This window comes from Cryptotermes secundus, unplaced genomic scaffold (genome assembly GCF_002891405.2).
Source record: "Cryptotermes secundus unplaced genomic scaffold, Csec_1.0 scaffold156, whole genome shotgun sequence".
Lineage (NCBI taxonomy): Eukaryota > Metazoa > Arthropoda > Insecta > Blattodea > Kalotermitidae > Cryptotermes > Cryptotermes secundus.
The window spans coordinates 24,804-37,580 of record NW_019727089.1 but is presented as its reverse complement, the minus strand read 5'-3'; the positions used below and the strand labels follow the sequence as shown (position 1 = coordinate 37,580).

Genomic DNA, 12,777 nt, shown 5'->3' with positions numbered 1-12,777 from the left:
GGACGAGCTGAAGACAGTGATTCGAGAAGAAATCACGGCGATTCCACCAGATATGATCGCGAGAGTGATGAATAACTTCAGAAAACGCCTCGATGTCTGTATCAGAAGCCAAGGACGTCATATGGATGATACTGTATTCCACAAATAAACTGCATGTATTGGTGAATCTGATGGTAACAATAAAATTTGAATTTCATGAAGCCTTACCAATTTAATTGCCCTGTGAAATCCATCCATTTTTTTTGACGCACCTTGTACATGTGTCCTGTTCTGAACAGTTTCTGAGATAGAGCTATTTCGCTGCACAGTACACTGCACACTGCACAGACAAGCAACACAGCATGTCCTTACATGAGTTGCAAAGAGCATTAATGTTGAAGGTGGAATTTTTGAAAATGTATTATACTAGGTAAAGTGTACCAACTTTGTCACTTGAATAATATATACGGGTATTAGAAACAGTACACAATATTTCTTTCTTAATAACAATTTTTAAACTGTACAGTGAAATATCTCTCTCTTGGAAACCGTTCAGAATAGGACATATGTACATATACAATTTTTTGCTTAGAATGACCGATATTATGACCTTTCCTCCTAGGACACTCTGTATAAAACTAGTAAGCCAATGTGTTAGTGTTCCTATATGCCAAGAATGCATGAAATCCTCACCTTCAGCCAATAGACATCAAGTGGCTTTGTGCCAGTCACACGAGCATCAAATCTAGCAAGTTGTCCTACTGCCACAGTGGTGTCTTGGACTGTGGTGAGGAAGCTTGGTGGGATTACACCACCTCTACCATGTCGCCTACGTTCCTCCACCACCAGGTTGGCACTACATTTGGCTGATCCTCCTCGGTTTTCAGCCACAACACTGAAAACGCCTGAGTCTTCCATGAACACTTGACGCACAATCAGTATTGACTTTGTGCTGAAGGTGTGGATCTGCAGATCAGGTGAACTTTGGATTGGAAAGTCTTCACGGAACCATTTGATTGTTGGTAGAGGATCACCATCAAATTCAACCTCAAATCGGGCTTGTGACTGCTCAAAAGCACGGCATGGCTGGATCTTCTTGGTGAAGAATGGTGGTTTGGTTGGTTTCTGGAAATATGTTAATTATTAGTAAAACCTTCTGCTCCAAATATTACATTCATCATAACAAGGTGCAATATATAATGCAATGCAATATAATGCAATAATGAGAGGCAAAATCTTTGAATTTATTTGTTAATATTCATTTCTGCTCTCTTTTCAGTTTTCCCACAGAGGTCCAATATCAAAAGATATCTTTTGTGCACATCATACAATATAAGGCGCAGTAGACCTCTTTTATGTCTTCTATGTTATGTTATACAGACCAATAACAACAGAATGAGTAGGTATGGTTTCTTTTGTGGAGAAATGTCTTGAAAGCAGAATTTTGGTCTGACTGATTGACTGAACTAGCATTCACTGGTCCCTAAATATTAATCAGTCAACCTGAGAAAATTTAAACAGTGTCTTAAATGTGTCGAGAGAGTGGTTACTCAACCAATTATGCACTTGGCTTGATGAGTAGGGAGGGGCTCAATCATACTGAAAACCCCATGCCCTTGAAATGGAAATTTTATTTTATTTTAGTCCATGATAAATCTTGATAAATTTCTTGATCATTGTTTAATGTGTATTATAAGTATTATAAGTTTACCTCATTTAATTGCAATATTACTGTATTATTGTATAGATACTATGTATTCTAACTTGACTTGTTCCATATCCTATGGTGTCTCACCTGTACTGGATTTACGGAAGGTAAATAAAATTCAATTCAATTCAATTCAACATTAAGTGTACATTCTCCAATAAAAGGAGAAATGTGCTATCAGGAAAATCGGTGTGTGTGCTAGCTGAACGAGATAATTTTCAGCAGTTCTTATGAAGAAATATAAAAGAGGACTGTGTGCATATCCCCACTATATGAACAGATGTTTGTGTTGAAAGTAACGTAAAATGGGAAAGAGATAACTTCAGAATCTCAGCTTTCCAGTCAATGTAATTAAAAGCAATAAATAAAAATGTTAAATGACAATTATTATCTCCCCAACAGCTTGACTGAAGCTCACTGTTTTAATTTATGAGAAATCAAGAATTAAGACATAATGCCGTATTTTATACAGAAAACTTACCACTTGACCCTGTACTACTCGTTCCTGGGTCCTTGCTTTGTGCTCTACTTCTGTAGTTTCAGTTGCTGTGATCTTACGGGTAATTTCCAAATCTCCCTTCACCTGAAAATGGTAAACAAATGTAGCAACAGTGGAACAAACTGAAATGCAACAAACCTCACAAAGATATACATGAACGCAATAAATCCTCCACAGTTTTGACTTTTTTGTAATGATTCATCAGTTTTGGGATTGTATAATAAAAGGCAGTGTTTAGGTTTCATAAGAGGACACTCGGGCACAGTTCTACTCAAATGATCAATACTAAGACACCTAGGTTACTTTTTGAGAGAAAACCATTAAATTTTTTTGTACCAGATGCTGTCTGCACTCACAGAATAAATATAACACATGAAAGCAACTGGTTGTTTACTTCTTGTGAGCTACTGTATACTAATTCAATTTTGAAAAAAATTACTACAATGCAGCTGAAATGGTTGTTGCAAGTTGATGTCTGAAAATATTTTAACATGACATCATTCCACAAACATCACTCTCAGCCCCTATATAATGTCTACTACATCTGAAAGGCTAATTTCATAATTTCACAATTTCCATACATCTAATCACAATAAATTTTATGTTTCCCAGTGTCAGGGCAATGCTGGCTTTCAAATGAGTGGCAGTATACCTCTGTAAGTGATTCTGTTCACTCACAATTTCAATTAGCTAAGGAGAAATAAAATATTACTGTACTGTGTTCCTTATACTGATACTAAAATACAGTATCTTAGTTTAGTAGAGATTTCACGAAGCGTTTTTCAAAACACTACACTCTACCACATATTTCTCTGCAGCACAAGAAAGTCTGAACAAATACACAGAATACAAGAAGTTTTGAGCACATACTTCTTTCTGGGTCTGCTTCTGCTTAGCAACATGGACCTCTCGTCCATGGATTGCGGACTCAGATGGTTCTGGTGGAACTCCTGTCACCTTTTGTGAATCGATAGATGTTTCTGAAGTATCAGTCACTGACTGTGAGTCTACTGCCTTGCCTGCTGTACGTATAATTGGCTGTGGGGATGCAAGTACTTCTTCTTGCTTATCCCTAAAATCAGATATATAAATTATTTCTTTTATTTAAAGAACTCTTGTGCTACAAAAGTACATTTGCCACTTTATGTAAATCACTTACAACTTCTCCTCATAACTCTGAGCCATTCCTTTAGCAAGGGATTTGTGAATCACTTTCTCTCCTGGAATTGCAAACTGATGTGATGCTTCACGTAGCCTTGTTTCCTTGACCACCTGCTCATCTTCCAACTGAAACCAAATAACATAGTATCATTCAAAAGCTTACCACCAGACTGCCTTACAACGTTTCTTCTGTTTACATATGACTTTGTTGTAAGCTACAATGAAGGCTGCATCCAAAATTTCATAAGAGAGAAGTTAAAAAAGTAATGAATAAGAACCAGATTTCAAACCTGAGAGATTTAAACAATTTTAAAAATTTGTCCTTACTCATTACTAGTCCTTTCTTTGTAATGAAATTTTTCACAAAAGTACAGATTTGTAAACCTTAATTATGGTTCACCCTTTTGGGGTAACTCACCCGAAAGGTTTGCCATTATTACCACGCCATAGCTCCAGCGGTTAGTCACTGGCTTCTAACCGCGGCAGCCTGGGTTCGATCCTGGGTCTGGTCAAGTGGGATTTGTGGTGGACAAAGTGGTGCAGGGGTAGGTTTTCTCCGAGTACTTCGGTTTCCCCTGCTAATCTTCATTCCACCAACTGCTCCACAATCACCCTCACTTATCATATGGGCCTGGTACAATAGGCCAGAAGTGGCCGCAGTGCAAGGGACTTCATCCCACCCCACTAGCAATAAAAAAAGATACTACTAAAATTAACTTATTTATTAATATTGTATATGTTTATCAGTATTTTATTACAAATGTGTATGCTATTGGATGACAACTGTAATTCTTAGTTGTGACTGTAACTAGGATGATCTCCACATCCGCATGAGAATGTATTCTCAACATGATTTATGGAAGGTGAGTAAATGAAATGAAATGAAATGGAACTCTATTCATTCTGGTGAGTCACTAATAAACTAAATTATAGAATAATAACTGTTTACACCATCCAGGGGAGCCAGGATAGCGTAGTTGGTATAGCAACTGGCTACGGGCTGGATGACCGAAAGGTTGGAGTTTGAGTCCTGTTAGGGTTAAGAATTTTCACTTCTCCATGTCATCCAGACCGGTTCTGGGGTTCACCCAACCTCCTATTCAATGGGTACTGGGGGGCTCTTTCTTGGGGGTAAAGCGGCCGGGGTGTGAAGCTGATCATTCACCTCCAACTAGTGCCGAGGTCAAAAAAAATGTCGATTTATATATCCACTCCTCCATATGTGTTCATGGCATAGTGCTTAATTACTTAAATACAGAGACAACTTTACCTTTACCTTTTTTTTAGAACCATCCAATGTGATTCACTTTGTAGATATTTATTGCATTTACATGATTTGGTCAGCTGACCACCTTCAGAAGCCATAAGATCAACATGTTCAGAAACTACTACTACATATTTCATAATACATGCTTAGAAGTTTTTACATTAAAGTTATTCAAATGCATGCTTAACAGTGTTTATATATAAGTTATTGTTACCATAAGGAACTCTGAGGACTTTGAATAATACCCCAATATTCTGTTTTAACAGGAAAGGCACAAGGACACAAACCATATCGGTTCAAGATCTTATATATTGAACACTAATAAGATTTTAATCCAAAAGAGATTTGTATACTGCACAGACATTTGGCCAAAATAATTCCTAAATAATCCCTGTCAAATATGTGTATAGAGAGATCCTATGTTTTACATGAGAACAATATAGCCCTTTTATCACATGCAATAGCCAACACTCAACATGTAGTTGACCCTGGAAATTTGGATGTTAGATGAAGTACATACTACTTCATGGCGATGTCATGGTATCAAAATGACAGCTGGTGAATCCAGAGGAGTAAGTGAATGGCACTTGTGGCACCTTTGTTGTTTCATTTTATGCTTCCTAATGTTCATATACAGTAAATCATGGATAAGAAATTTCTCAGAAAAATGTTTCACTGTGAATGAAATCTTTCTTTCTTTCTTTTTATTTTTTAAGTTCTACCATTATGTCCAGAAGATACGTGTTACAAAGTGCTCCATGCACGTCATTGTTTAGTTTTATCTCACAACCAGAATGCCGTCGTTGTATTCTTTTGTGCTACCGTAGTTTTTGTGTGTTGTCTTTCTCTTGTGTATGGGTTACTAGTGCGATGTTCCTGTACCTGTATCCTGTTACAGGAACACCGTGCACTAGTAACCCTTATATAAGAGAAAGATGAGACAACAAAAACTACGATAGCCACAAAAGAATAAAATGACAGCATTCTAGTTGTGAGATAAAAATTAAACGACATGCATGGGATCACAGTGAACAAGTGAACAGTGCAGTGGTCTCCCCAAAAACAAAAGAAAAACTGCCTGATGATGGCCCATTTGTGGCCGAAACATGTAGTAAACTGAAAAATATATGTAAAACTTGAGACATTTTAGTAATTTGATAATCACTTTTAATGTATAAGTTATACTTTTACTATCCTAATGACATTTTAATGATTTTAAATCATAAAGTATTAAAGTTACATTTTAGTGAGAAACATATTCTAGATGTAAGATTTGAGGCTTTCACGGCGGTGACTATGAAGAAAGCAGTCTTCTGGGATTTTGCACCACATATACACGGTGCAAAATCCCAGAAGACTGCTTTCTTCATATTCTAGATGTCTTGTATATTGTTGCAACATTGATGGGTGCTTTAATAATAAGGGTTACAACTATACTGTTCAAGTAAAGATCAATGAAAATAATACCTGCTGCTGAAAAAAGCCATTTTCAATGTATATTTGCTGTATCATTGGCAAGATAGCATTCACTGAGAAACAAGGTCAAATAACAGATACATTTTTTTTTTTTCATTTTAAGAAACAGTAATCTGGGATCGTGTTCAGTGACACACACTCTTAATAACTGACAAGATATGTTTCATGCTGATTACATCTGCCAATGATCAAATGCATATGCACTTAGGGAATCACTTGTTTACATTTCCATGAAAAAGGTGTTAAATGTAAATACTGTACGTGAAACACTTTGCAAAATCTCATCACAATACAGACATTCTATTAATTTTAACACTGTGATATCAATATTATTACCAACCTTCAATGCCAAATGTTTTTATGATTGCATAAAACCTATGATCTAATATTAAATTAAAAACCTCAACTCATTAATCTATCACAATACAACCAGCAAAAGAATGTTTCTGGGATGGTACTTACCTCCTTCAATTTTGAGTAGTATTCTTCACCCTTCTTCTTTTTCAGTGTCTGCTGCCATTCTGTTTCAGGCTCCTTGATGATTTTCTGCTTGCCTAGATGTTCACCAATTTCCACTTGCTGTGATGATGCATTGCGTTCTTCAAATATCCTTTCCAACTCTGTCTCCTGACGTTCTTTTTGATATTGTGTGAGTTCATAGTCATACCATGCTGCACCACACAAACACACTCATGGGTTTTTAATATTCAGATTAATAGTTTTATATATACAATATGCTGATATTTAGCCTGTAGAGTATACCATTGTTACTTACAAAGTCATAATACTGCAATATACATGCCAGTTCCATTTTGGTACTGGTATGGAAATCCGACATTTATAATACACAGAGATTATCAAATGGTTGGATGACAGTAATGAACACATACAAGGTGCAAACATGAATGGAGCATGACCACTACCATGGGAACAGACTGTAATACACAATTCAGTGGATCATCACAATGCAGAACAGAGGGGGGGCTTGTTGTTGTAGGTCACTACATCTTATACAGCAATCCTGGAATGCATCTTAAAGTACATATCATATCAATATAGAAAATATTATCCATTTTAAAATGGTTCAATTTATGTAGTTAATGTCATGCTGCTTTAAGAAAAACAGGAAAGAGTAAAATATCAAGAAGAAACAAAAACATGCAAATTTTTTCTAGTTCCAGTACTCTAAAGGAAGAAACATGCAAGAAATATTATGAATTAAAATATGGTTCATGATAATGGTAGGAATCTAAAGTAAGGTTTGTGGAGCTTATAAAAATTCAATATAAAATAAGGTTACAAAAATATGAAAATCTATAGAAAAACACCACAACAAAAAAGTTAAATAAAAACTCCATACCTGATTATATATCCCTGTTTGGAAGCATGAAGACATACAAAGAAGTCGTCACTCTGATCAGTTAGGACACCGCTCATCCGAAGCAATGGGTGTTTCAGTTCAATCTGCCCCACCATTAAGCGAAGCAGTCACAAGGGATGAGGGATGGGCAAGGTAGTGTTGGGTGTATTGTGCAAGCTGTGTCTCATGTGCATGTTAGTATTATATGCCAGTGCATTCCATTAAAAGAATATAGAATAAGCACACACAGTACCACATGAGCTACTAGACTGCAATCCTAAAAATAGATACAACTAGTACTACAAGATATGTATTGAAACTGATTAATGGAATGCACTTTCAAATCAAGTGTAAAACTTTGGTTTAGGTAAATCTGGTGTTGTTAGCATAGCATTTTATGTCATAATTTGTTGGTTTAAAAAGTGATTTGAGTATATACATTTGGTTTTTATGTATCATGTTTAAACATTGTAACAGAAATGTACATATTATGAAACAACAGCTGATGATCTGGAACCAAAAACGTCTATGGAAGCTGCAAAAAGATTAACAATGGTGGTCATGGGTAGCTTTCTTCATTGTTCAGCATAGTGAACCTCTTAACAGATGGGTCTAATATGAAACAGAATTCGCAACTCCAACAGTAGCTGGCTTCTCACAACCACCTCTCAATATGTTCGAAGCAATCAGTAGAGAAACATGCCTTTTTTCCACAATCCCTGCAATATAATATTTCATTACAGATCATATCTCTTAACCAGCAATGGGCCGACTTACGTCTTGGAGAATTCTTGAGAACATTACGATAGTCATCCTGCCGAGGTTTCACTGTTAGGTCAGTGACAGCAACAGCTTCTCCAGCCGAGTTGCGAGCAATCACTTCCACTTTTCCATGATCATACTGCCGAGTCTTTGGTATATCCAAATGCCACATACCATCATATGTTAACTTGTACCTTGTACCCTGAAATAATGAACCTTTGCTATTTCAAAAGCACAACCAGCCATACTGAAATGAATTACAGTTGTCACACACTGCTTCCATAAATGTGCATATACAGAGTAAGTGTTAAGTCCTTGTGCACCTCTATAGTTAGAAATGAAAACAGCCATGTTTTAAAACAAAATCTCCTAGATTTGTGAAAATGTCCTGTGGGCCAGTGAGGTTAGCTCTTTCTAAGGGACCAAACCAAATAGGTGTCTTCACCCCCTCCCCCCACTCACATGAGGACAGAAACATATTCAGTTTCCAAAACGTTGTGTTTTCTATTTTCTAGAATACCGGACGATGGAAAAGGTCCAAAAACCCAATAATTCTGAGTGTTGTACACCATCATCAGAACCTTTTAGAATCTATAAAGAGGCCAATTTCAGCATCTGCTGTAATTTGGTAAGTACGAGTATTTTCAAGCTTACTGTCTGCGGTGAACAACAGGTGCACAGGACTCCATACACACTCTGCACAAGCAAAATATCTTACATTGACCACAGTATGCCCGTTCACAATCCACATAACTCGAGGCTTGGGATGTCCAGTTACACGGCAGCAGAAGCGGGCCATTTCTCCTTCTGTGACAGCGAATGGTTCTGGCTTTGTAACAAATGCTGGAGCTTGTTTTGGTTTCAATTCCTCTGTAGCTTCCTCAGGAACACTACACATAAATCAGAATATGTTAGCAACCACTGGCAGATAGTCAGGACCCTTATGTAAATGGCAATCAAATTAAGATTAGTGACACAAAGCAATTCCTCATAAAATATACTGCAGACATAATAAAATTTCATAAATCACTAAATACATTTTGTTGTGTTAAAATCTATTAATAATAAATAATCTGATGCCCATATTTTAATTATTCTCATTGTTTGCTATGAAAGCCTGAAAAGTTTCTGAACATTCTAGCAGCATATAACTTTCATGGAAATGACACTTAACTAAAACTGGCATGATTTCTACTCAGCCCTCTATCATATTCAATGAACAGAACAAACTCATACAAAGTCTACGAACCAACAGTTTGAGAAGTATATAGGCTGTTCATAATAATTCATAAGCTTAGCAAGTGGTAAGATTTTTATCACGTTAACTCAGCCAAACTGGTAAATTAGAAATTGGGTTACATTTTTAAAAACACAAAATAATTAGTTTAACTGAGCAAGATATCCCAGAAGGCATTGAGGTATATTGTGCATAAATAAAGTGATAGCAAACATGTCCATTGTACTTGCAATGATCTAATATACAGTTAAACACCTTGCTAATAGTGTAACTTATGGTCATTTGGAGGATAACTTACAATGTAACACCACTGATAGAAAATAAATTTCAGATTTATATGATGAATTTTTCAGAGGCTATTCCTGTTACTTACATTTGCCATGCAGCTTCCATCTCTCGAATTCTTTCAATACTCTTCATGCCTTTGGGAAGTTGTGATTCATAGATGATACCAGGCTTGCCAGCAGTTTTAATAATGGCACGAGTTTCATCCATGCCATACAAGTTGGTGGCTCGGCAAAGATATTCACCACTGTCCTCGGGATACACCCAACCGAAGTTCATGGCAACATATCCAAAGTCATAAATAGGTGTGAATCGGTTTTCTGCAAAATAAATATGAAATATGATAAAGTGAAACTCCTCTAATGAAGCACACCATGGTTAGATATCAAGGCCTGTTATGCACAAATTTATGTGATATCATCCCATCATTACAATGACACTTATGATTCTACTTCCTCATTTGAACAAAAGGGGCATAATATTATGGCATGTAGACCTGCTGTTAGGCAACAACCGTGAAATAAGTAACTATACACTGGCTGTTACTAAGCAGCGACCCATAAACAATAACAGTGTTTTCTGTGTGGCTCATGCCAAAGTGTTATAAGCAGGAGTTGGTGAGTTGGTGAGTGAGTCAGATAACCACTGGGGTTCAGTAATTATGAGATGCTGCTGTGAGAAGCTGGTAGCTGAGGCCAGGGACAGTTCAGGAACCCAGAGGAAGAGGAATATCAGATGTTGGAAGCTACTACCAATCAAAGGGTAGTGAAGACTGTAACAGACAGAGAAGACCTAACATTTCCTACAGTGATCTGTGACGTGTAGTATGAGTAGCATAAGTGTGCAGCAAATCCGATTACCAATTCAAACTCTGTCTACAGTTACTCTAAAATTGTGACAATATGCGAGGATGTTATACTGTTATTAAAAGTGTTACACATTCTCTTAAAAGAAATTAAACATAATGTAATCTTATCCATTTAGCCTTTACTCACTGTGAGGAAGAGGTTTTCCATTGAAGAACCATTCAACTTTCATATTTGGATCTCCCACAGGTGCTAATTGACATTCAAATTTGGTTGACTGCATCTCAACTAATGAGGTCTGATCTTGGATTTGAGTTACAAACCTGAAATAAAAAATGTATAACATTGTGACATGAAGCCTGACAGATATAAATACATGGTTTAATGCTAATTTGCTTACCCTGAATTTTAATAAGACTCAATATGTCCAGTTTCAACCTATGAATTATTATAATACCACTACTCAATTTAACTACAATCAGATAAATTTAACAAATGTGACTGAGAAAAAATTTCTGGGATTAATTATTGATGATACTCTTTCATGGAAACAGCATATTGATTATGTTATTAATGAAATTTCCTTTGCATGTTATGCATTGAGAAATATAAAATATATTGTCCCTTTAGATATGTTAAAGCTAATTTATTTTGCTCATATACATTCCATCATAAGTTATGTTATAATTTTTGTGGGTGGCTCTTCTTGTGTTAACAAAATTTTTATATTGCAAAAGAAAGTTATTAGAATTATAACGAATTCTAGGCCAAGAGAGTCTTGTAGGGACATTTTTAAGAATTTGGAAGTAATGACATTCTACTCTCAGTACATATATTCATTACTTTTATACATAATTAATAATAAACATTTATTTAATTTCAACAATGAGATTCACAAACACAAAACTAGAGCCTTCAATAATTCATACTTACCTGCAGTTAACCTAACAAAATACAATAAAGGTGCAGACATATCAGGTATTAAAAGTTTTTCATCATCTTCCTCAAACAATAAAAATGTTGGGTACTGATATCAGAAGTTTTAAATCTGCATTGAAGAGGTTTTTATATCATTATTCTTTTTATTCCATGAATGAATATTATCAACATAATTGGTTATAAGTGTGTAAATTTGTAATGTATTTAATTCAGTTAATATAGGTAATTTAAATAAAATTGTATTAATTCAAGTTTTATAGTAAGTTATTTTTAAATTGTCTTACTAATTTTTTTTTACTTTATATTATTATTTATGTTAACTGATTAATGTAAGTGATTTTGATTATGTAATTTTGTATATGTATATTGATATATCTATTTTCAAAGGGACCATTTCCACATCCTAGGTTTGTTACCTGTATGGATATATGGAAAATAAAGGAATTGAATGAATGAATTCATACAGATGATGGCCCTTTTCCTTGCATACCACAAGAATAATAAAATCTTGAACTTTTAAGCTCATCCACAATTTAATTTGGAGTTACTTATACAGTATCATGGAATTTGCTTCAAGGGACTGAAGAAAACCATGAAAACAAGATAGCTAGCATCCGAGCCAAGACTCAAACCAAGCACCTCCCAACATACAAGTATAGTGTCTCTAACCATCATGGATCCTTTGCTTACCGAGGTGGCTGTTTCTTCTCAATATCATAAAGATCATCCTCAGTCAAAAATATTTCTGAAGTGTACTTCTTGATAGTTGCTTCCATCTGCATCAATGCCTCAGACTTCTTCATTCCCTTTGGTACCTGATTCTGAAGTATGATGGTTGGTAACTCTGATGAAACAAACAAACAAGTGGTAAAATCCCAAATGAAAGACAAGTTTATTTTGTTGCTTAATTTTTACAGTTGCATCAAATTTTAAAGAGAATAACACTTAACACAAAAGCCTTCTGACTGAAAGTTTTTGAGAAGTTGCAACTGAAAACATATCCAGTATTTCTATGCTCGGTCTACTACAAATATACATGACCTCAAAACAAACATAAGAAATTCTTTGCTTCAGTTACACTTGCCACAAGATTGCTCTGAATATCAGAAATAATATTATCTCAAGTAATGTGAAGCATTATTTAATTGTTACACTTTACAATTTAATGAAACAGTGGCAAATGAATGTTAAAACATCCTTCAAATTTCCCTTTAGTATTAATCTGCGTGATATTACTTTACTTAATCATTGATATTTACATTTGTTTTCTTGTTAGATATTATTAAAGTCATACACTT

General features: G+C 35.4%; 1 protein-coding gene across 11 annotated transcripts in view; it reads right to left on the bottom strand.

Moving 5' to 3' along the window:
- Positions 1-12,777, bottom strand: part of LOC111864305 (titin) — a gene marked incomplete at its 5' end in the record, with an annotated part of 253,509 nt that overhangs the window by 220,862 nt on the left and 19,870 nt on the right. For all 11 annotated transcript variants that reach the window (XM_023851449.2, XM_023851450.2, XM_033751371.1 and 8 more), the window contains 10 exon segments: positions 673-1,104; positions 2,169-2,270; positions 3,057-3,258; positions 3,346-3,473; positions 6,553-6,761; positions 8,228-8,414; positions 8,931-9,102; positions 9,823-10,054; positions 10,730-10,863; positions 12,170-12,323. In XM_023851449.2, coding sequence (XP_023707217.2) covers positions 673-1,104; positions 2,169-2,270; positions 3,057-3,258; positions 3,346-3,473; positions 6,553-6,761; positions 8,228-8,414; positions 8,931-9,102; positions 9,823-10,054; positions 10,730-10,863; positions 12,170-12,323 — 1,952 coding nt within the window.